At 34.7% G+C, this 25,600-nt stretch overlaps 1 protein-coding gene across 8 annotated transcripts in view; it reads right to left on the minus strand.

Moving 5' to 3' along the window:
• FRYL (FRY like transcription coactivator) overlaps positions 1 to 25,600 on the minus strand; it is a 148,064-nt gene that overhangs the window by 22,987 nt on the left and 99,477 nt on the right. For 5 of the 8 annotated variants that reach the window (XM_083862234.1, XM_083862229.1, XM_083862232.1 and 2 more), the window contains 20 exons: positions 25,176 to 25,344; positions 23,826 to 23,910; positions 21,919 to 22,031; positions 19,383 to 19,533; positions 18,927 to 19,030; positions 18,167 to 18,352; positions 16,680 to 16,884; positions 15,662 to 15,783; positions 15,006 to 15,196; positions 14,226 to 14,320; positions 12,612 to 13,219; positions 11,932 to 12,029; positions 10,797 to 10,967; positions 9,702 to 9,842; positions 7,420 to 7,617; positions 6,059 to 6,220; positions 5,697 to 5,771; positions 4,348 to 4,524; positions 1,521 to 1,724; positions 495 to 665 (listed from right to left, as the gene is read on the minus strand). In XM_083862234.1, coding sequence (XP_083718360.1) covers positions 495 to 665; positions 1,521 to 1,724; positions 4,348 to 4,524; positions 5,697 to 5,771; positions 6,059 to 6,220; positions 7,420 to 7,617; positions 9,702 to 9,842; positions 10,797 to 10,967; positions 11,932 to 12,029; positions 12,612 to 13,219; positions 14,226 to 14,320; positions 15,006 to 15,196; positions 15,662 to 15,783; positions 16,680 to 16,884; positions 18,167 to 18,352; positions 18,927 to 19,030; positions 19,383 to 19,533; positions 21,919 to 22,031; positions 23,826 to 23,910; positions 25,176 to 25,344 — 3,426 coding nt within the window. Of the gene's footprint in view, positions 1 to 494; positions 666 to 1,520; positions 1,725 to 3,854; positions 4,525 to 5,696; positions 5,772 to 6,058; positions 6,221 to 7,419; positions 7,618 to 9,701; positions 9,843 to 10,796; positions 10,968 to 11,931; positions 12,030 to 12,611; positions 13,220 to 14,225; positions 14,321 to 15,005; positions 15,197 to 15,661; positions 15,784 to 16,679; positions 16,885 to 18,166; positions 18,353 to 18,926; positions 19,031 to 19,382; positions 19,534 to 21,918; positions 22,032 to 23,825; positions 23,911 to 25,175; positions 25,345 to 25,600 lie in introns of those variants that run through there. The other 3 variants (XM_083862230.1, XM_083862233.1, XM_083862235.1) reach the window with 2 other exon arrangements.

Here is a 25,600-nt window from a genome sequence, read left to right on the forward strand (position 1 = left end):
CCAAAAAAGTATACCACTAGCATCTGTAGTCCTTTCTAAAGGATTATTTAATGGAACCAACTGCTAACACAGCTGGCCTGAGGTTTTATTCCCATATAGCACCAATCACAACCCAAAGAAAGCAAAAAAACAAAAAGGTGGGGACAGGGGAAGGAAATAAAAAAGTATTTGAAAGAAAATGTCGCTCAAGAAGGATTTCAACCATATCAAGTAAAAGCATTTTGAATATTAGCCTGTTTCATTCTGCACCATGAAATGATCATGATCAGCCCTTCAAGAATATTTTTAACCTGTGGTAAGTTCCCTCAGTCCATCCAAGTAGTCTCCATGCTGAAGGAACATTTTGTAAGAACATGCCAACAGGTTAGAAATATTAAAAGCAAATCAACTAATCAGTGTAACAGACGAAAATTCAGTTGAAAAGAAAGCCAAAGTTGCTACTAAAACTAGAAGGAGCCCAAATCAGCCATGCACCAGCCCACATTTCTCCCCACCTCAGGCAGCTGGTTGCTAGAGTTATCTAGAGAAGAAGCTTCCAAACTTGGGGTCTCAGTTCTGATTTGAAGCACCTCTTCTATTCCCACACTGCTAGTGGAATCTTGAGACTGAAGTGATAAACCAGCATGATCTGACACTGTTTCATCTATGGCAGAATCACTGATTAACTAAGACAGAAAAGAAAGAAACAAAAATCTTCAAAGGAAACACAAACTGCAGGTAAAGAATGCATTAGTTTTGAAATAGGCTGTTTAAGTATTGTTAACTATTTGAATTTCACAGCTTTACACTAGAACTATTGCAAGCATCACATGCATTTCTGCAATATTTCACTTTAAAAAGAAGTTTTTCCTTCAAGGAAAATTATTTTCTTTCTTGTTTTAGAAGTTCTTTTTGTTAGACTGAAACCATTGAAAAGCAGAGCATTATGTTGGGAGCAACATAAATACAAGCTTTGCCTAAAGTCTGAAAAGCAACATATGCATCAAGCTGCTCCTCATCAAGTCAACTTTTTCTTAATTTCATTTATGTAATACAGAGATACTTCTGAATGACCAGCTTTCTTGATTCTCCTAAGTTATATGTACACAGGCTCCAAAATCCATAATTAAATCAGCAATTTCTGTGCTTAAACACAACTTAAGACCCCCATATGACCACTTAATACTCTCGATCTTGTTTTGCAATTTGGGGTGGTTTTTTTTAATCTAGAAATTTACAAAGATACACAGGTTATAAATAACTGATGCAATTTTGTGTTTATATTTTAAAAAATATAGTAAGTGTAAAGACATAAAATTTAATATTGTAATAAAATTATAAATCTAAAATTATAAATTATGTACGGCCAATGTGACAAAGTAAATTTTCCTTCATTGATGCTCTTATTAAAAAGAAGCTTAGCCACATTAACTTAGCTCCTTACTATGCGACTTAGGCTGAAAGCATGAGCCACGCTTATCCATTAAATGTGCTAGGGAAAGCTTAAGTTCTCAGATTTCTTCCACAGAAAAATAACCTACCATCTGTGAACGAGACAGTATCTGACTAGCAGTCAGTGCTGCTTCTTCTTCTGAAGACTCATCAGTATCCTCCTGGTTGGTCAAGTTCAAGCTGGGTGTGCTACCAGAGTACTGACACTCCTGAAGGGATGGTGTGTCTCCTTTGTCAATGCTGTCAAGAGAGCGCCTGCGAACACCCCAGTTGAAGTTGTCCATGCTTTCACCCTGTAATAAAAAAGTTTGCACACATATGGTATGTACAAGTTTCAACATAATTAAGTTAATACACAAATAAGACAGAGAAAATATGAGTACTTGAGTACTGAATGCGTCATGAACAGAGTTTCAATCAGCCCTTTAGTTTTATTAAAATTTTAAGTACCTTGTTAAATGCTTGTAAATAAAATAAATGGCAAAGGAAGTAGAAATCTTTTGAATATCTTCTTGGAAAGTAACTCAATATGTAATCTAGAACTATATCAGTATTGATTTTATAATCTGACTAGAAAGTACAAACACATCACAGACAACAACAGATGAACAAGCCAGGGCACCAGGCTGCAACTTACCTGCAGCTCCTGGTTAGCAAAAAGGAAAACACATATAATTAGAAAGAACGAGGACAAACACTTAAAGATACTCTAGAACCAGGGAAAAATGTTTTATTACATAGGATTTGCCAACAGTAAAAGACTGATTCAAGCTCTGGAAAGAAGCTTTAGTCAAAAAGCTAGTATTTAAAATAATGTCTCTTTCTAATGAGATAAAAAAATAAACAAACTGACGACAAAACACTAAAATCAGCATGCTCATGATACATTTTCTCTAGCGTAACATGTAAAGCAACTGTTCCAACAAACATGGATGAAGTTCTTTAACTAACACACATGAATCTATACTGACCACATCCAAGTGACAAAACACTATCAACAATAATTATATACAGGTTGTGAAAAATATGATGTTGTCACTAACTGTTTCACCAGCAATTTGTGTCAACTTTATGAAGTGCACCCTGAATACCAATAGCTGGATCCATTTTCTTTGAGCATTTTCAAGCTGACATATTTGAGTTTTAAATATCCATCATACTATATGACATCCATATCTTAAAAACACTGTTACTTTAATTCACAAGTACAATAAAGATCTTTCGTTTTATCAAGCACTTCATCAACGTTCAACAATTCATCTAAGTGATATGGAAAACGTGGTGAAGTTCCTGCAGTTACTAAAACACCACATCTAGCCCCAAACACGGCTCCAAAACTGCCTTAACAGAGAATCTCTTGTGGTTACTTCAGAAATCACCATGACTCATTAAATATGCATACTAAACATTTTGTAATCTCTTTCTTAGTTATTTCTTTTCTTCAAAAGAGGATGAAAAGTCATGGCAAAGCAAAGTAATTTCAAGTACAACAAAGTACTACTACTGTGGGCTGAAGCACTTAAGTTTAATCTGGATATTACTCAGATGTTAATGTAAAAGTCCCAGTTCATTAATTATTAGCAAAAAAGAACATTCTATATTTTTGGTGAAAACATAAGCCAGAGCTCTTATACCGCGTGCACAATTTATATGTAACACCCTAAATCTGTACTATCTGTGGTAATATTTTTTTTCTCTTGTACAGCACTGCATGTTGCATTCAGGCAAGTAATAAAAAAGAAACTGTCTATTCTAAATTATGATCTGCTATTAAAATAGCACAGAAAATGAAGTTAAAGTTAACTTCATTTGGCAAAGTTTTCAGCTGTTGCCATCCTAAGTCCTGTCATGTTAAAATAATATTTTAATACTACTAACCCTCAATTCTGAACTGTTTGACTACTTGTATTCAATACAGGAAATGGTGTCTGAGCAGTGTGTGGTTACATCTATGCAGTAGACCATAATGAGCCTGTACTTTTCCTAGAAGGTGCAAATATACTGGCTGAAGTGAAGCAATAATACAGGAAGCAGGAGGAAAGTGAGATAAAACTTAAGAATTGGAGGGGAACCCTGTAAAGACATCTAGATAAAGCAAGAGAAGAAGAATCAGTCTTTACATAGGTATTCTTAGTTTGTGGACTCATGACCAGCAAGGATCTCCATTACTAATTCAATATTTTGCAAAGACTGTAACCAAACCACTGCAAGAAACTACAAAACATTTGACTTTTTCCTTCACAGTTCCTTTTATAGTCATACTTTTAAGCTTCAGCAAATTGTGGTCTGAAGCCTTTTCTTGATCTGAAACAAGTAACAGCAGTTAACAGAATCTTCACTATTTCTCAATACTTAATTTTGTTTTACCTCCCCTCTCTCTTTTTGGCAGAAGGAGAAGTAGAGGAAATATAAGAACTCTAATACGCCAGATATAATGTAAAAGTCAAAGCAAGCAATTATAGGGAGCAAGTCAATCCTATATAATGAGATAGTGTATCATACAGCTTGTTACTTTGAAAGCTTTTCATCAAGTTCTCAAAATCCAGAAATGTATCAGAAACAACGATTATGCTGTTTTCTTAACACACTGATCCATAATTAAGTTTTCTCCTGCACAGTACCCAGGTGTTCATGCTGACATTGGCTTCCACTGTCATATCACTTCACTTTCAGATAAAAACCTCACTTAAATCCCTCCAAAAAACCTCAACTCTTTCCCCCAAAACTAGCCAACAATTTGCAACAACTTAACCCTGCAAAGTTTTAGGCCCAGGTTTCTCCATCTAAGCTCCATCATAAATTCTTCTGAATTGGATTAGCTAGTAGGGCTGCCAATTCCTTAGAATTGCACCAACACAACCTTATTTTTAAAATGCTCTCAAATGGAAATACACAGAAGAAACCCCAAGGTCTCACCTCTGCATCTTCCAATTCAACATCTAAAAAGTCAAAGTCTTTAAAAACTCCAAATTGTTGTTCACTGGTATTGTCTTCTACAGCCACTTCCTCCTCATGAATCACTTCTTCTGTTGCTGAAATTAGACTAGTTTGCTGATCTCCAACTTCCAAGTCTTCATTAGAAGAAAACACAACCTGCAGATATATAGGTAAAAACAGAAGTAAGAAGTTCCAAACGTCAGCTATCCTGCCTTCTGCCATTTAATGGAATTAGTGGCAGCCAGCATGACCCCTATATTGACAACACTTTGCTTCAAGACTAGCTGAAATTTAAACGACATCTTTAAATTAGCAGTATCATTCTCTCCTGAATGTAGCTAAGAGTCACAAAGGTATAAATAGAGAGAAAAATATATCATCCAAACTTCATTTTCATAACCACAATATCAGTCAAATTTAAGAACAAAAAAAATCCATCATAATAACTATCTACATGACAGAGACCATACTGTTTTCACCTACAAACTTTTGTGGAAGGACTGTACACCTTTAAATGGGATCCAATATTGGGCTACTGTGGCCTTCATAACCTTCACAAATGACAATATTCTGTTTATTTCCATGCACTGTATTTTAATCTCTTCAGTTTCAGCTTTCAGGCATCTATTTTTATTTATTTATCTTCCACTAGATTCAAGATCCTTCTCCCACCAATATTTTCCCCAGGTAATAAATTCCATGCCACAATAAAAAAAAAAAAAAAAAAAAAAAAAAAAAAAAAAAAAAAAAAAAAAAAAAAAAAAAAAAAAAAAGTATTCTAGATGATAACCAAGGTAGGCTATCCACTTTATTTTAAAAGCTGTCAATGTCATCACCACCATCAAGCATAGTATGCCAGTGGGGTTCTTTATACAGAAGTAACACAATCAACCTATTTTTACTCAACAGTTAAGACTATTGTTCCTATAAATAACCATGTTTCAAGGTATATGGATCCACTGGTTATTTTCAATGGATTCTATGATATTTTCAATACAGCATCAACATCCTCACAGTCCTCAGCTACTGCTACCCCTTCTCTCAAAAGCCTTTGTAATGAACTAGATAGAGATTTAGTCAGAACAGGGGAGACCTAGTTCAATTCTCTTTTCTAGCCAAGACAACCATGCCCGCTGGAGTCCTTGAGGAATAATAGTAATCCATTACTTTTGATTCTTCTTTTTAATCCTTCAGTTGGATTTGTGAACTGCTGAACCAAAATCAGCTTGTCCAAATCCACTGTTCATAACTTCATCAACACCTAAAAATGCAATAGCATTCTGCTAAGTTGAGTTCAAAAACCAAAACAAACCACCATCACCACTTACCGAAGGATTCTTGGGAAGACCAGAATCTGGACCACACAGAGAAAGCACATTCATTAGCTTCTCCCTAGTCCGTCTCTGAAAAATATACCAAAGAAAATAACATAGCATGGCAGCTGCTGGAAGTCCAAGTAAAAATATAAAACGTGCATTTTCAACTAGTCATATTGCATATTGACATCCTCTAAAAAGAATCTTAAAATTTTGTACTTTTCACCAGTAGCAGCTTTTAGTTTATGCCATATTAATTTACTGTTTTGCTATGACATAACACAGACTTCAAATACCACTTCAATATGTTTTTTTAAATACATTCACAAACACTGTCTCTAATATATGTATAAAGTGTTTGAGGCACAATGTACCTGAGATGGCTGTGGTCTCTTCCAGCTGACAGGAACCAGTGCATTTGAATTGGAGCCTGATGAAGTTGAAGAAGTGCTCCGGGTCACAGCAATGACTTTTGGCTTTCCATTTCTACCAGCTGCGCTGTGTTGATCACCATATTTATTCCCAATAATTGGTGTCTAGCAAAGGCAACAAACACTTCCTTAAAATTCAAATCTATATTAGTGAAGACTACATATTTGACTTCAGAATTTAGCATTATATGAAATGTAGGAGGGTTTGTCTGTTTGTAAGCATTCTGTAAAACCCATACCTAATCCACTGAGCCCTGGTACACTGGGAAATACAAAGCTGAATACTTGTATCCTACACAGCAAGCTGCCATTCTGCCCACTTGTGTGGCTTTGAATTATGCATATTTTATGCTGACAATCCAACTATACTCTTAAACACACCTTAAAACCAGTTGTGTTCTAAATTTAAAAGATGCAAAGCTTCTCTGTAGAATAATTCCCTGACGTGAACAAACTGTTTTCACAGACCAGCAACTTCACAAACACAGACACACTTCTGAAAAAACAATGATCAAATTCAACCCTTTGACAGCAAATGCTAATCCAATGAACTCCATGGAAATTCATCTTGTCTCTCAATTGTCCACATGCCCTGAAACTTCAGTAGTGAATGCACTTAGCAATTTAAGTCATGTTCCTAAGACATCTCTATCTCCAATCATTATCTAGGGTTAGCTTCAACCTCTTACTTCCAATCATTTCTAAAGTTTCTACAATTTTCATGTCTCTACGTTACACTGCTCACTTGGCCATGCTCCCCTTTTCAGATGTAGAATGAGTATCATTGGTGGTAGGGGTGATATTCTTAACCACAGGAGGTTTTTCTCCAACTGTATCCCTCTTACATTCAATTTCCTACACTTTGTATCCTATCCCCACCTCTAAATTTCCTCCCCCTTCCAAAGTCATGCCAAAACTGCAGTACAGGGTTTTAATCCTCTCAGCCCTTGAATGCATAGCCCTTCACTTGTTGAGAGTCAGGTATGTTCAGCTGCAAGCAGCTGTCAGCTGCATTGTCTGCTCTCTGACACAGCTGAGATACCCTTGAGAATAATCTTACTGACTTTTAGTAATTAACTCTCCAGCCATTCAAAAGGGGGAAAAGGCAAACAAACATCATAAAAGAATTTGAAATTTATCTTCCTGTATGATTCTCATTTACAAATACATAAAACGTCAATCTCTGCCACTCTTAAAAATTGTACTTACTTAAAAACATATAAATGTAGAAGGCTAACAGAAAGTAACAGCTGAGTTTGTAACAGCAAGTCGTAAGTGCATTGTCATCTAAACACAATAATTACCTCTGATATATCAAAATGAAAATCTAAGGTCTTCCCAGGTAGCTCCTTGGAGACATTATTAAAAATTTTCGTGAAAGAGATTTCCGGAGAACCTATGTCACCTCCATAAGACTTTGGAATATCATTAGGCACAACAAGGCTTGCTGACCGAGACACCACCAGTTTCAAAATATTAAGGGCTTCCTTCCAATATGGACTCTGAAGAGAACATACACAAATCACACAATAATCCCTTCAACCAAGACAACAATTTTTATGTACAGTGGCATTTTGTAAGAATCCCCAACCCAAAACCTCACATGGCTGAAGGGGCTAGCACAGGTGGAAACTTCAGACCCTGAAGTGCCAGGAAAGTAGTGGCAAGGTATCAGGCCATGCCATGGTGCATGGTCAGGTCCAGCCAAGCAGGCTCAGTAGCTCCAGTCACTGGGCCAGCCACAAGCAGACCATGGAACACGTCCCTCCATCCCTATATTTACACCATGTTTTTTACCATTGTCTGAAGCATCTGCCCTTTGTGACTCAGGTGACAGAAACTGAGTATTTAACTATCACTTAACTACAGTAACTGATAATATTCAAACTATTTCACCTCTTGCTATCTTTAATTATTTTACAGTTATAGAGAGAGTAATAGAATTTGAAACAAATACAACTATTCCTTGCTTGAAATACATGAGGAAATACAAAAGATTTTAACAAAGAAGTGAAAATGTTTACAAAGTTTTTAGATCAAAACAGTGGAGTGCTTAAAAAAGCTATGGAAGAATTGTGAGAATATAAGAGGCTAAGCCTGAGTTAGGTGGACTTTCCTTAAAAAGATGATTAAGACAATGCAAACAATTCAGTGGTTTGAATTACACACATGGTGAAAAGAATCAGGAGAGACATAAAAAAAAGCAGCCTTGTGTAAAGATTAAGATTTACACTCTCAGCAATGCAAGGATTCTGCCTGAAACTTAAATCTTCCAATTTTTGAAATCAACAAGATGTCTGCCTTTTTTTTTAATTAGGAGGCCATGTTTGTCAAAATATTATTTTTTTGCATTAAAAAAAGAAAACACCCCAATCAATTCTTTAAGTACTATATGCTTTATGCTTCTTTGCAGATTACAAGAGTCTTCAATAATCTCCTCAATTTCTGTGCATCATAAGCATAAACAAAGAAGTCTCAAACTGGAACTATCCTGTAGCAACTTAAATGTATTTACAGCCATTGTCATTGCAGAGGACTGAAAAAAACCCAAAGCTTAGTAGAAGCACATTTAAACAAGATATGACAATTTATGATCTTTTCTTTTGTCATTTATAGTATCATATTTAATTTTATTAAAAATATGTTAAGACTTCTCTGGAATATTTTTTCACTAGTAGCATCTTTTGATAGCTTACATCTAATTAAGATTGCATTCCATGGCAGTGTGGGCTTGCATAGAAAGCTCAGAGAGAGGTTAGAGATGAAGCAAGAAGCTGCCAGGCCATAAAAACTACAGCTAATGCTAATCATTCCATTTTGCTTAATGCACTCTGACAGGAGCACAATATCTAAAGTACATATCCATCAATAACAAAACATCCAGGGAGCATGACTTTTCCTGGTTAATTATGATTAAACTATTTGACTGAAATACATTCAGCAATAATGGAATTCAGAAAAAAAGAAGAGAATGTTGTGCACTGAAATGGTTTTATGCTTCAGGCATTTTCATAAAACCTTTCAGTAAAATGCTAGACTTTCTTCTGTGAAATAGATTTTCAGTAAATTTGTGTTTCGAGTACAAAGGCTTAAATTACCTAGGGCAAAGCACTGTGGTTCATCTTTGGGGACTTTCTTTAATAAAAAACATACTCAAATTTGTTAAGGTGCACCCTAAAGTTCCTCACAGATATATTACTGAGAGTGATTTCAATGTTCATTAAACCATAAAATTTTCTTTTTAAAACATATACACATAAATAAAACATTTGTGCATCTTAGCAATAAACATTTCCTTGTATTTTAATAGTTGAAGGATCATTTTCTCTAACTACATATGAGTTGCCTACATCCATAAATAGATGCACATTCACCCAGATAACTTGTTCCACCAGATGCAAATCACACTGGACAAATACACAAGCATCTAATGAATTAAGTACAAAGGGAAAAAAGCCCCTCTGGAATCTGACTACAAAAAACTATTTTTATATCTGAAATAAATTCCCCCAAAAAATTGAAGTGTAATTTTGATACTATTTGGATAATGAGCAGACAGGCTTTTACAGTTTTTCAGAGTACCTACCTGAACATATTTACCAATAACCTTTATGATTTCCAAATTAAACTGCTTCACTGGAGCTGTGGATAGGTCAATATGACTCAGAAGACTGTAAATGATCTGCAGCAAGGACTGTTGCATGCTGGATAAGCCTTTCTCTAACAGCTAAAAAAAGGATTCACAAATACAAAATTTAATTAGGGCTTTTAATGGTAGCAAAAAATGAAAGCAAACATTAAAAAATAGCTAATTTCTACACACATTTATTTTTCCCTTCAAGAAACTTAAATGTATCACTTCCTGTTTTTCAAACTTTTGCTTTAGCACTAAAAAACACTAATGCAACAGCACATTGGCTTTTGTCCTAATTAATTATTTCCCCTGAATTTTGACGTATTTTTAGCACAGATTGAAAGCATCTAATAGTAAAACACTTTTTGCTACAAGAAAGTCTTTATACTAACTCAAAATCTTAAATCTGTATGAAAAACAATTACAGCAACACCTTAAAGAAGGTTCGTAAATGCAGCTGTACAAACAAAAGAGGTACGTATGAAGTCATTTGTAAGAACTAACAAATTTTTTAAAAGGTCTCCATCAGTTTGAAATTATACACTTCAAGGACAACCTCTACGAGCTTTTCATACAAATTACTTAACAGTTTTCATGTATGAATGGCTAGCAGAATAATATACTGATTTATATAATTTAAATTCTCTTTTTCTTCATTATGCACTACTTACAACTGAACCTTGCAATTAATTTTTAACGTTGTGATGAAGATGTGTACCAGACTAAAGAAGGTATCTTAAAATTTGCATTAAGCTGGTTTTGCTAAAGCCAAGACAGTGTATATTCATGTAGTACAGAATATAAATATCTACTTCCAAACACCACTCTCACAAAATGAGATGTTTCACTAGAAGGATTATTATTTCAAGGTATATATAAATTACTGCACTCCAAAATGGCAGCAGTCATTCCTTTTCTACGTCCTAGAACATTTAAGCAACACTTTCCTGTTAGAAAAGATTATTTATCCCCCTTGATATTCAGAATCATGAGAAATTAGGAATTGGCAATGAATTGTCAACGTAGGATACTTCAGTAAAAGCTTACCTCTGCAAGGTAAGTTATGAGGTTAAATGTGGCATCTGAGAAAGAGTCATGCAAGTATCTACACACTACATTAATCCAGTTAGAACAGTCTCTGGAATAACTATGTGTACTGTATAAACTCATCATGTGGGCCAGATTGGCAAGAGTTGGTGACTTCTCTTCTGCACAAACCTGAAAAGCAAAACCATATTTAACTATATTAGAATTTTTTTTTTTTTAATTCAAGCATTCATGAGTCATTATGCACTTCTCCCAGATTTCACTCCCAGATTTCATTTCCAGGATTTCACTACAGTTATTTTCTAGTGAAATCAAACCAATCACACAAATATGACCTACACTTTTTGTGGAATTTTGGTACTGTGGCATCCATGTTCCAAGTTTATCTACTAATCATACATTTGGTATGATCAACCAATATCCCTTGCTCGAGTAATACAATTATTTAGGGCAGCAGTAATTTCTGCATTTGCATCACTCACATACTCTTTGAGTCAGCTTAGTGGTTCACAGCCCTGGCAGCCAGAGGTGTATAACTGCATTTCCTGTGCCAGACAGCTCTTTCCTATTTCCCTTTCCACATTCTTCCTTAAAGGAAAGACTGTCAGACCAGTGCAACACCATCCTGGCTAACAACAGCTGGTATCCACCACGTACTGCTTTAACAGCCACTGCAGTTCAGAAATATTTCAAGGTGTATTTCACCATGTACAAGTAACAGAAAGTACATACAACCTTTTCTTCTCTGCCTACCAGTAAGAATCACTTCCTTCTCATAAGAAAATTAGGAAGCATGCTTAAAATGTGATTAGGTTGACATTCAAAATTACAAATGGAAAAATCAGACAAGTAAGAAAAAATATCTGATATCATTACTATGAAAATTTGTTCTTGAAATCTAAATTTTACAAAATAAGCTAAATGTATTTTTAATTGACAAACTCAGGGGTTGGTACAAGGTCCAGCTATATAAATCAAACTGGATCACATCTTTAAAATATGACCTCTTATAGTTACGTGTACATTACTATTAGAATCACACAGAAGTATTATGTAAGGGACCTCCCCAAAAATACAGAAACAATGCTGGTATATATATCCTCCTGGATACTTCTCCAAGCATCATGTTACATACCTTTGCTATCCTGTCAGCTGTTTCTTTACAAAACTGAGTTGGGTTATCAAAATGTTGAATCAGATGAGGAAGTAGGCACAAGATGTTTAGGGGAAATCCTAAACACATACATAAACAGAGTTATATGAGCCCTTAAGGTTTTTAATATGACTTAATTTAATGTGTAGTTAGCCGGTATTTAACACTCTTACAGCATGACACATACTTTCACAGAGACATATAAATTATATATACACATACATTTACTTAAGTATGCATGTATGAACAATCTGTATGTATGAATCTGTCTGTGTTAGGTATAAAAATGCCTGATGAAAATAAAATCATCACTGGATCAATTAAGCATGAAACTGGATAGTTTTAGGCACTATGTCACACTGTTTCTAAAAATGTTTGAATAGTGCTAATTGAGCTAGTTAGCACAAGATCATGAAAAAAAATACACAGCTCTTAAAACTCACTTGCAAACAACAGTCAATGCATAAAGTTTACATGCAATCTTGCTTGTGAGATAATCATAGTCTGTAATGTATTCCCACTATGTATCAGTGTAATATGGACAACTGCAGAAAGCATTTAACAGAAGTGTTTCTTCAAGGCAAATGCACAATTACTACTGATTTTGTCTCCACTTCATTTGATGAAAAAAAATATACTTATCACATATTTACTAAAAATACCTGCTAACTGAGAAGGATCCACCAAAGCATGCCGGGAAATTGTGATGAGTTTACTGAGGAGATGAACTGTCATTTCTTGGGTAGAGGCTGAAGTAAAGCCTTTCAGAAAAAGCTGCTGAAGACCTGGAAAGTTATTCCATTTCAGTTTATTCTGCACCTTTTCTATCTTTTCCCGACTCTCTGATTTATCCAGAGGCATGTGAATAAGAAGCTTGTTGAGTAGCTTGAGAGCCAGAAGATATTCGTACTCATAATCTGACTCCAGCAATGAAGTTGCAATCCAAAATATGGTGGCCATCAAGTTGACAGGGTCAGTAGTGGGCTGCACATCATACATCCCTCCCTCTCTCAGGGAGGAAAGGCTTCTAGTCCTTGCCAAACTTCCACCATGATTTATCCTTCCATCCATTATATCCAGTGTGTTGCTCCGTCGCCGGTCGCCTCTCCGCTCACTGATTAAATTCAGTCTCAAGGAATTACTCCTTGTATTGCTGTAGTATCCCAAACAATTGCCACTATTAATAGGACTTGTGCTTAGATTTATCTGTCCAGTGCTTTTCCTATTAGCTGCATACTTGTTTCCCATTACAGAATCATGGTATGAGGTTCTAAAATAAAAATCAGTATTACATATTGTTACTTGCAAAATACTCCAATAACATATAGTTTAGAAAAAGGGAAGAAAGAAAAAAGATGTTACACTAATCACATACATATACAGTGAATACTCTGGTTAATCATCCTAGGAGTATTAAAATACACGTAAATACAAGATTTCTGTATCTATTATTAAAATATCCTTATGGCATAAAGATAAGATTATAGCATCCTGTTATTTTTTCTACCAAATCTATTTGTTACAATCCCAGAATAACATAAAAATTATGGCAAAATCAGAAAAATTAGCCCACAGCATGTAAAAGATTTTGTGTAAGTGACGATCTAGCATCCCAACTTATTTAAAGATGTGATAAATGTAGATGAATGAATGAATGAATGAATGAATACAATTATTACCACGTATTTGTCTGAGGTACCTAACCTAGGAAACCCAACACCTTCCTATTCTGATACTGAGAAATTGAATGTATTCTTAGAAATCTCAGCATTTTCAAACACTTTGTGAGGAAGTCTCAAACAAATACAGATGACGGTACATTTAGGGATTTTTTTCAGTTTGATAACAAGTCATCATGGCAACCACTCAAACTGTAATGAGACACAGAAATGACTAAGACTGTTCAGTTACACTTCTTACACATGGAAAACAAACCTGAGGCCTAAGACAGACCAATATTTGCAGAGTCTTTAAATTCAAGAAGTTTAAGAAGAACTGACAATATTTCAGAACTGAGCCATAAGGAACTCCTTGAACACCTTTTTTTGCAAAATTAAATTAAACCCAAGAGGGTAAATCAGAAAGGCAATAAGATATCCTTTTCAGGAAATCTAGATTCCAGAAAAAAAACATACCAGAGCAAGCAATTTTGCTATATGGATACAATTATTCTGCAAAGATGACAAGAAATTCTTTCATTACATTTATAATACAAAATTTTAATAACTTAAATGTTAAAAAATGCATAATGAAGATTGACTGATAAAAGAACTCACTGAGAAAGGGCAGAAAGCAGATCATAATGCTTCATGGTTTCAGCCAATGTATCAATAGCAGATTCCAAAGTTAAAAGCAGCTCTATGACGAAACCCTGGGGAAAGCCACATTATAAATTATGCAATATGCACAAGGAAGATCACAGAAAATCTACTAGTAGTAATATAAAAAAATAAAATCAGTATCAGTAACTAAATTATTTCATGCTTCAATTAGAACACAATCCTCATGAGACAGCTCAAGCTAGTAGTATAGCTTCAATACAAGGAAAATTTTCAATTTATTTATATGCATTTACTGAATTAATTCTCATCTGCATTGTTTTTAAGGATGGATTAAAGGATGAAGCAATTCAGACTCATTTTGCAGTATTAAAAGATTAGATACACTCTTAATATGTACAATGACACTAAGTTGAATGATTGTTAACAGTTTATCAAGTGAAGTTCTTAAAAGAAAACCTAAATAATTTCTTATCTCGCTGATCTCAGTATTGTCTAACAATGAAAGAAGTTGTGTCTACAGAAAACAGACCTATCAAACTCTCTGAAAGAGCCTGTTGTTGTAGAAGAGAATGTGCACAACTCTTCCTCAGTTAATTAAGTGAAATTCAGAAAGTGTCACAATTTAAACTGTTTTGCTATTTGAAATATTTAAAAATAAAAAGCAACTGAATAAAACAATGCTTTTAAATTTTCCTGTCATTGATCTAATAATGCACACACATCATTTAGGCAGACTTAGCTTTCTAATAAAGAGGGGGGCAAAATTTCAAATACCTGAGCTTCTTCTCCTGCATCTCCAACAGTTTCTACTAGTCTGGAGAGAACATCGGAAAGTGTAGATGGAGTGAGAGGCTGCTTCAGAGCCCTGAAAATCTGAAAGGACCTCCCAGCATAATGGCGAGAGGAGCATGAAAGCGCAGTTTGCAAAGCAACTTCACTGAGACGATGTTCCAATTGATATCCTCCTATTAAGGTAAATAAATAATCAATATTTTATAAAAAACCAAATCTACCTGAATTTACCGAAGAGTAAATTGCCAAAATCATTCCTAAATTTAAAATATTCTCACATCCTCTACATTTCTGTCAAGAAGTATTAGTCTCAAAAATGTTTACAGGAATATAAATATGTATTCCAAATACTTGATGTTAGAGAGACATGCAGACAATAAAACATTTATGACTTGAATAGTAAGTGTTCACAAGAATTAATAAGATGTTTTATCTCACTCCTAAAAGATTATATTTAAATCTGTCATAACAGAAACATGAACTGAAGTGTAAAATAAACATGAAAACTTTATTAGTTAGAATCAGTAATTACCTAGAGCAATTTTATAGATAACCTATGCATTTTCATGCATTAGAAAGTATTTATTTAGCTTGCAATCTTGCACATTTGATCACATATTGTCTTTTTTCTAACATACCTGAGCTAGACTGTTTAAATATAGATACCACATGCTTTAAAAATACAGTTAACTGTTCAGCACTCTTTATATTGGGGTTCTTGGCTGAAACATCTTCGTGATTCCAAAGTGGGCCTCTTTTCCTAAAAAATATAAAAATAGAGTAAACAGAATATAAAAAACATAGTCTTTGTCCTCAATATTATTTAAATGAAATTTGAACCTTAAGGTTAATTGCAAAAGAATCTACTATGTACCGCATAAAAGAAACCATCTAGAAGTGCAGACACGAATTGAAAAAAATTGACAACTGATCAATATTATACGTAATAATATATACATAATAATACATACATAATGCCAATATATTATGCAAATAGTTAAAACAAAGTGAAAAACAATGTATCAGTTCCAATTTAAATAACTGGGTAAAAAGATGGAAGAGATGTTCTCTGGTATAGTTATAGTACAATAGTTCTGTAAGAAAGAACCAGTACAATTACCACTGTTACACACTTCCTAACTTCCTTTCTTCCCAATTCCTTTCCAGCGATACACCATGCTATCATAAATTTAGGCTGAGGTAAAGCAAAAATATCAAAAGCATGGAGAAACAGGTAGCATTTCAGATTTACACCATCCTGAAAGCTTAATATAGACTATCATACAAACTGCACAAATGTGGATGATATTATCGATGTCATTTGCAACAAATTCCTCATTTTTGAATAGTCAGCTCTCTACTACTAGGTAATCCCTAAATGGCACACAAATCTTGCAGCTTCCCTAATCATCTCAATGTATTCCTGCCCTAATTCAAAATAAAACATAGAAAAATATTTTTAATCAGTCAGGACTTGAAAGGTCAAAATTCTTTGAAAGTGTTGGAAAGTTGGAGCTTTTCATATGTGTATCATGTAAAAAGACTTATGGGTGATAAAACAGAGACAGAATTAGACAACATGATGCTAAATAGTAAGAGCTTTGCCATTTCTCCACAAAATACATGTCTTGACAAAAATAAAAACTAAAATCTTACCTTGAGGTAATAAATTCTATAAGAGTTTTCACTTTTTCATCCTGCTCTACTGAAATGTCAACCTCATTGAGGATTGTGGTGTGCAGTTGAGAAATGGCAGCACTTGTATTTCCTAAACTGATGCTAGAAGAGGTAGAACTTGAACTAAGCCCTGAGTCTGTCATTGGGGAGGGCTGGTAATCAGGTATAAAATCATGAACACCTGCTGAAATTGAAACAAGATGAAGATGCACTTTTAAGTTGACAGTTAAATTAAATATATAACAAGAAAAAATAGCCATCTAGAAAGATCAATAACTTAGTAAATGTAATGAGAATACTTAAAAGAGAATGAGTTCATGGATGCAATAATTTTAATGAAATCAACAAGTCTCATATATGCAAATTCTTCACATGACTTATATGAACTTTAATTGGGAACTGCTAGATCCTTTTTTAAAATCCCCGTACTATCCTTGATTTTGCAATAATAGTATGAGAGCTCATCAGCTTCTCAGGCAACTCAACTTAAATTTAAAAATTATATAGACTATTTTTTACTAATGAGCAGATTTTTTTTTCTTTAAACCCAGTCATAGTGTAACTGACAGTAGTTGAAATCAGTGAACACTAAGTATTATCTAGTGAATGGACTCTAAGCAGAGCCCCCGTGGATATACAAAGCTGCTCTGAAGTTAGCTTAATCTTAATCAGGAAGGGAATGGTTTTTATATGCCACTGTGTAGATGCACCAATAAAGTTCTGATGAACAGATTCATATAAAATAATTCTTCCACTATACACAGCAGAATTTAATTCCTCATTGCTACAAAAACCAAATTCACAAATCAAATTACTACTTTTGCTAAGAAATAAAACAATTGCTGATGTGAACAAAAGAGAGCAAACAATTGTATGGCAATATGCTGCCACCTACTGAAATAATATGAAATAATAAATTTTTAAAAACCCCAAACTATTTCAACAGAAACTACAATACAGTCTCACCATCAGAATATTACCTTCATAAAGAGATAAACAAAACATAAAGGGTTCTGTATAATTACAAAATTGTAAAGTTGAGGTGAATATTAAAAAGGAGTATCTCAAAAAATATTCTGATAGCCAATAAAGAATGCAATCACAGCTGATAAAACCTGGAAATTTTTACTTGCTATAAACAAGTAAGAGATATATCTTCTTGGTTTTTATTTTCAAAGGTGTCATAAAAACTGTTGTATTAAAGTATAATTATTGAAAACATATAGCTCCCCCTTTGATTTCCACTACTATTCATCATTCAACTGTTCTCCCTAATTTGATGACTGAGAACAAAGTGCTAAGGAGAACTCTACTCATTTTGACTTCATTAAAATCCAAAGAAATACATTTTAATGCCAAGGCCTCAGGAAAATATTACTAACAACAGAAATCTTGATAACGCCTGTAAGAAGAGATAACTCCCCATGTCATTTTAACAAGCAACACGTAATGCATCAAAAGCATACCTGTGAAAGTGTAATCTAAATGGGTAGTTTGCTTGACAGTAAGCACCCTGGACTCATTGAACTCTCTGTTTCTGAGTAGGACAGAAGCAACAGACTGGACATTACTGCCAGAGCCCATCACTATCAGTAGATGCAAAAGTAGTCGTTTACAATGCTCATAGACTTCAGGGTGACCGTGGTCAAAACCTAACAGAAAAGGAAAACAGCAAGACTTTCAAAGATATTCAAAGGGCATACTGAACTATATTCTTTTTAAAATAGCAGTATTCAAATTGGTCTGTTATACTTTACCAAATAACAGATATAGAATCCGCTAAACAATATTTTTTCAGTGTATCAATCTAGAAATAACAGCATATAGTTTAACAAACTCTATGTTGATCAGACTAAAATATATCTGATAATCCCATGCAAGATGAAAGTACAAAGAAATTTCAAGTAAGAAGAATCTTAAGTAAGAACTTAATCTGTGCTCTGTATGAAAATTATTACACTTAGAAACAGAAAGAAAAAGACTGAATTTTACTGTGTCTTCTACAAGAAGTAGAAGTGACTCCAAAAGAAAGTGCCTTAAAACAACTTTAAAAAATCTTAATTATACTAATAAGGCTGAAAGACATTTAATTGAATTTTTAAAAATACTGTAAATATTATCAAATTAATGGGATTTCAATACAACAGAAAAAATAATTTAAATCTCAAAAGGAAAAGCTGAGAATCTCTCAGGTTACTGTAAGTATTTCTGTAAGAAGTTAGTTACCTATAAAAATTGCATGAAGCAAAAGATGCAAGTATCCTCCCCATTCCACCTTTACACTGTGGTCAACTATCAAATCAGTCAAAAGAATCACTGCTATATTGCATCTAAAACAAAACAAAACAAAAAAATAGTATGTTAGAAGAATGTAACAGGAATTTCATGAAGAGCTGCAAAGAGCTTCATATGCTCCTAACTTGTATTCTTCAATTTATAAACATTCACAAAGTTGTGTTATAAGGGAAAAGATGAACTTCATAATAAAAATAGAAACACTTTAATCCTCCAGATTAAAGGTTGAGTAATCTTAATCTTAAATTGCTAGACCTGCAAGTAAACCCATAGAAAACAAACTGAAAATTATCAGCTGCCCTTTAATCTGCTATCTTCAAATTACTGTATTTGTGCAATTCAAATGAAAACCTAATGAACTGTCATTGGCATTGCCAGAACAGCTACCTGTGAAGTGACATGCCCGGAGGAGAAGTTTCAGGCAAGTAATCCACTAGTGGTGACCAGCAACCTCCAGAAGGCGGGAAAGGGAGAGGCTCTCCTTGATTGTGCTCCATCACCTTCAACCGCCAGTTGGAATAGAGAGGCATTGAATCACCTAACACAACAGAAAATTAAACCAGAAATATATCTGCAATGCATATTTCTGTATGTTACAGTCTTCTGAAGAAATATTTTTAAATTCTTGAAAAGTTGAGATCTAGGAGACACGAAGGGGAGCCAGCTGTAAACAGTAGTAGCCGAACACAGTTTTTTAAAAGAAAAAAGGTTGTTATTTCTTCTAGTATAAGGATGATTCAACAGAATTTACACACATAACATAGTAAGATGTTTTTGAACGGGTTCATAAAACTACGATAAAAGGCAAAGTGATCTGATGTAATTTCCTTGAATTTCAAATCTTGCACCAGATAGGGAGTTAATCAAGGTTGAGTCCTAAGATTTAACTGAACTCATGTTGAAGAGCATTTCATTATAGGCTAAGGAAGTACTCCTCAAGAGCACATCTTTATAGCTCTCACATCAAAACTCCACCAGGGCTATGTGCCAGATAATGCTGGCCTGGGTAACTTGGAAATTGCACTTTTACGAAAGCATAGCCCAATCCTATTGGTTGATAAAAGATACTGCTCAGAAAAACAGTAAATTTGCCAAGAAAGCACAGAAAGACATTTAGTCTTTTTATTAAGCTTCAAAAGTGCAACAAAAACATCAGCTGTTTGGTATGAGAGTATATTGTGTTAACACACTCAAAATACTTTCCTGGTTTTTAAGTTGTTTTGGACTTTATGAACTATTAGTCAAGACTAGAAACAGGGAAACTGCCTCAACGGTTCAATGTTACGGTGATTCTACCAGCTCTGTTTGGAAGTATAGCAGCAGAAGTTTCAGATGTTCACACACATATCAGCTTGTTCTTACTTTCTCCCCTGGAAGTGACAAACTTCTTAGTGATGGCACATGTGAAATACCATCTAGTCCAGGATACTCAAGTGTTGCTATCACAAGCAGCAAGCAAATCTGAAACTGACTGCACCTGTGATTCTGGATAATGCCTATCCATGCAGTAATAAACACTCTGGCTGACCAGAAGCCAGACACTAACGTGTTACTGACCCAAAATTTAGCAGATTCTGCATTAGTATGTCCAGCCCTTACCACAATCTCTGTAGAGAGCATTAGGTTTCACCTCCTTGACAGAGGCAATAACAACCACATATTCACTCTAACCTTCACAGTGTGCCAAGAATCAGTCATTGAGGAGTGCATCAGAAGATCCTAATGGAATCTTGTTGCTTCAATACAGCATGGACAGGATAAGTTCCATACTGACAGCTAAAGCTCAAAATGCAGAAGTTTACCTCCTGTTGTTCAGTCACACAGGAAAATTAAAGAAAAGGCAGAGTTGTACTGTCTGCTGTAACACACCCAAACTTAACCAGTAGTAAAACAACGGTCAATAAGAAATTGAGTGAAACCTAAGTCTGTGAGACCATAAGAACTACTGAAATATATCTGATTATCCCATGCAGGGTGGAATACGAAGTAATTTAAATTACTAACAACCTGTTAGCTGAAACAAGAGTTTCAGTCAAACAACTTCTCTGACCAAGCACACAGAACCCACTAATCTAACACATCATTTACTGTCTGACCACTGTCCTCATTTCTGCCTGATTTCATGACCTGTTTGGCTTTCCCTAGCATTGCCATGGTGATTTGTATCTTAGTCATTGGTACAAAAGTAGTCACAGTTAAAAAGCCTCTGTTACAGAAATCTTTCCAAAAGCATAATGGAGTTTCAGCAGAAATTTTTGTATCTTTCCATACTTCTGCATCACAGAAAAACAAAACATAGATCATAAAAAATAACCCCAAACACATTTTCAAAACAATCGTGGAAATTAGATGTATATAAAGAGACCCTTTTTCCCTGCTATATTTTCCTTTGCTATGTCTCAAAAAAAGTTTAGTACCCTTTTTTTAAATAAGCCAAGAAATGCCATCCTTTAAAAGAACAATTACTTGTAATTTTCTTTTTTTGAAAAAAAAAAACAAACAAACAAACAAAAAAACCCCAAACAAAAACAAACAATCAAAAAAAACCCCTAACTTCTTTTCCATCATCTTTTTTTTATATATTATTTTCATCCTCTTCATCTCTGTTTCCTGTGCCTAACTGTCAAAGGAAACAGAGTAAAACCATTTCATTTAAGAAGATGTTCACAACTCATTCCAGAGGACAACAAAAAGAACAAAGCATATTATCTTCCTTGAATATTTTATAGCAGTCAAATGTATGCTAGATTTCAATAGCAGTAATAAAATGGAGGAAGATAAAACCCCCCTAATTTTTAATAGGTGTATGCAAAAAACACTGACAATGCTAATTTCTTTATGTTCCACAACCTACAGTAGAAGTATTAACTTGTGAAAATTCTGTGTGCTATTCATAGAAATACTTTAAAATAAAGAATATTACTTTTTTCCTCTTCATATGATCCTCCAGAGCTGCTGCTGTAGCGAGACTCGAGTCTGTGGTGCTGGCGGTTTAAGTTGCTGTTCAACCCACTGTAGATGTCTAGGTGTGCGTAGCTGTAGGTGCAAATACAGCAGAATCAGTGACTAGCATTCTGTGACAAACATGAATCAGGTCTCTCAGTAAAACTGTATCTCAGCAAAACTCTTATACAAAAAACAATTCATCTTACAAGGATAATCAACATGATGCCAAAGCACCTCAGCTATCTAAGAAATAATACCTTCTCTAGCAACACCAGATTAGGGGATTCAAAGAGATTATCCACTATAAATTGTATTTCTGTTCCATCATTTTCACTAACATTTAGGCACATTAAAATATTTGTTACCATTTTACATAAGTTCTTCTCACTCTTGAACAAAATAAGAAAATCTATATGTGATCTAGCAGAGATATATGCATGTATACACACACATTATCCAAAATCCTACTTTGCTAATCTGATAAATTATAAAAAAATCAGAGAAGTGAGAGTGCTAAAAGCATTATTCCCAAACTGTTTCTATGCATATTTCTAAAATTCTCTCCTTCTAGCAAGTCCAAGGTGTACAGGGTACATCTTATCAAGAAGCATATACCCTGGGGAGGTTTAAGACAACCATACAGTATATGCCAAAACTCACAGAGACTTTTAAAATTGCCTTCATTACTTTACAAACTTCACCTTGAGCCCCCATAGCAGCCCAGTACTTCTCTGTGCCTTGCTAGGCTGAATTCTGAATGACACCTTGCATTCCAGCTCTCTGTGATTTACTATCATACAGCTCGCCCCAATTTAATTTAAGTATTGGGTTGCCTCTACCAATAGATTTACCATTCTTATTATATTGACATAATTATCCTAGGGAAGGAAAGAAAGTTTTCAACTGGGAAATTATATCAGAACTGTAATTATTAAAAGCTCTCAAACTAGTCGTCAGAAACTCATTTGCAAACTTAAAACACAGTTGTTACTCTACAGTAACAGTACATGTACATACCTCTGCTCATGTTAATTACAGAGTCTCCACTCCCTTTTCACTTGAAATTATGGTTAGCTATCCATATTAACACAATAGAGGTTAACTATCCATATTAACACTGAATGACAGCATGCTCACAGTCAGTTACTGTTGAGCTCCAAGTACACAGCCTGACTAAGCCTGTATCAACTGTTTGCTTTCCACCAGCCTCAGTAACAGTGTCTGCCAAATTTCTCCAAAAGATTATGTTTAAATAGCTCAAAAATTAGAGAGAGAGAAATTGGTTTTAAAGTTAGCTGCGGTATCTTGACACAGGCATCCAAATACCCCAGTTAGGGAAGATAAACTAGCTTGCAACACATAGGCACTGTTCATTTCCAGTGAGGTAATAAACTAATTTTCAAGTCATAAAATCACAGAATGACTTGGGCTGGAAAGCACCTTAAAAATCATTTGGTTCCAACCCCCCTGCCATGGGCAGGCCACGTTGCTCAGTGCCCTATCCAGCCTGGCCTTGAACACTTCCAGAGACGGGGCATTCACCTCTCTGGGCAATGTGTTCCAGTGTCTCACCAACCCCACCTTACAGTACAATTGCTCTTATGTGAATACACACAGTACTGTGTAAGAGTAGCTACTTTAGACATCAAAACCAATATAGCTGTAGCAATACAATGCCTGACCTGGACTGGAATTCTAACTACAATTGAGGCTGTTGCTGTTAATCCCAGATAGTATTCCAGTTCTGTTGACATGCAAGACATTACATGAAATGTAATCCCTGCAATGTAGACATACGTGGAGCTGCTGAGATGGGAGTATTTATAGTACCTTGCAGGAATTCCTGCAATTCAAATACTAATTGCTCTTTGAGGAGATACTTACTTCTCTTCAATACTGTCTTTCATGTGTTTACTGTCAGGGTTGCAATCTGTGGGAGCCACCATTGTATTGCTACTAGAAGTGGTACCTGTGAATTATGGACAAGAAAAAAGGTTAGTAAATAAAAAGGAAAAGTAGTCTTAAGCAGTACATGATCACACTTACTGGTCCTTGTCCAGAGCCCTAATCAGGTTTATTCTACAGCAATTGGCACAAATACAAACTGAGCCATACAAACTATTTTCATCTGTAATAAAGGATTGTGAGCTGCTACCATAATTTCACTAACCAGAAAAAATAAAAATAATCTATTCCAAGAATCTCTAACTCTTCAATGTAAATTAAGTACAAAGTTTTAAAGCAGTATCTAGATACCTATTTCCTTTTCTCCTGTATTATAAACCTCATAGTAATCTGTAAAATATAGTTGGACTTCGTTATCCAGTTAATTTAAACCACAAATAGATTAAGGATTAAAACCTAACAGCCTGTGGTGAAGCTTTTAACAATTTTCTTTTTAGGAGAAATTTGCAAGCATGACACTGAACTGACAGCCACAATTGGAAGCAATGTTGTACCCTTCCAGCCTTTGCTATTCTAAATTACATTAAGTGAAAGGGCCCCAGATTTTTTTTAGTATTTTTTAAACACTTTCAAGAACAAGTACCAATGCATTCACCTTATCCAGACTTCATCATGTGATAGGTACAGGCTGATTCATAATATCGACAGATTTGCAGCACAAAAGTTAAAGCCTTGCTTAGATACCCTCCCCACACCCGTGTCTTTTGCAGCTCAATTTGACAGATGGATACTCCACCAAAACAAGACTGCTTTTCCCACATTTCTCTGCATGTTCTTGGACTGAAGCATGAGGCACTTTGGGGTTTTTTGATGATTGATCTATTGTTAATAATTTCTAGATAAATTTTCCTAAGTAAGTGAACTTAAATCCTCTTGAAACAATTCCTATGGATGCAGTTTATGTCTGTAACAGAACTTAAAATATAACAACTTAGATGGATTTAAAATTATATACATTTTCCCCATGGTTTTACTGACTAGACAAAAAAGTCTAGTAAGGGTAAACAGTGAAGGTCTGAATACAAAGTCTGATGCATATATTAAGATAAACCTGTCTCTTGTGAACCTACAGATGTTCTTCATTAAGAACTCCGGGTACATCAAAAACTGCAGATCTTGAAAACAAATTTTTAACCTTATCTTTAGAAACAGAACCTTGCACTCCTATTGAATATTTACAAATGCACTCAGTAGCATAACTGATTGATAGCAGCATGTTTATAATTGACAATATAACAGTTTAAGTTAGTTAAGTCAGCAAATGCTTACCTGAAGTGACAGATGGGATTTTGTAACTGGATGTAATGCGGTAATATGGTGGATTATCCATGTGGGTGACTCCTGAACTGACAGGATCTGTAAGCTGAAGTTCACTCACCAGCTCTTCTAGTAGTTGCATTGTTTTGTCTCTACCCAAATAAACAATGACTTTCTTTACCTGCCATAAAAAACCATATATATATATATACACATATATATACATAAATAAATATATATATATATATATTTATATAAAGAGGTTTGAGTACCACAACTTGTTAGAATCAGTATCTACCTGCACTGCAAGCAAGGATACAGGAAACTTACTCTAGGTCTAAAAGCAACCAAAGTTGCTTTCCCAGCTGTCAATGGCAGCAAGCATGGGAAACACATCACAAGAATAAGAATGTAAATCTTCTGAGTTCCAGTCTTCT

This window comes from Zosterops lateralis (assembly GCF_965231275.1).
Source record: "Zosterops lateralis genome assembly, chromosome: 5".
In the NCBI taxonomy this organism is placed as follows: Eukaryota; Metazoa; Chordata; class Aves; order Passeriformes; family Zosteropidae; genus Zosterops; species Zosterops lateralis.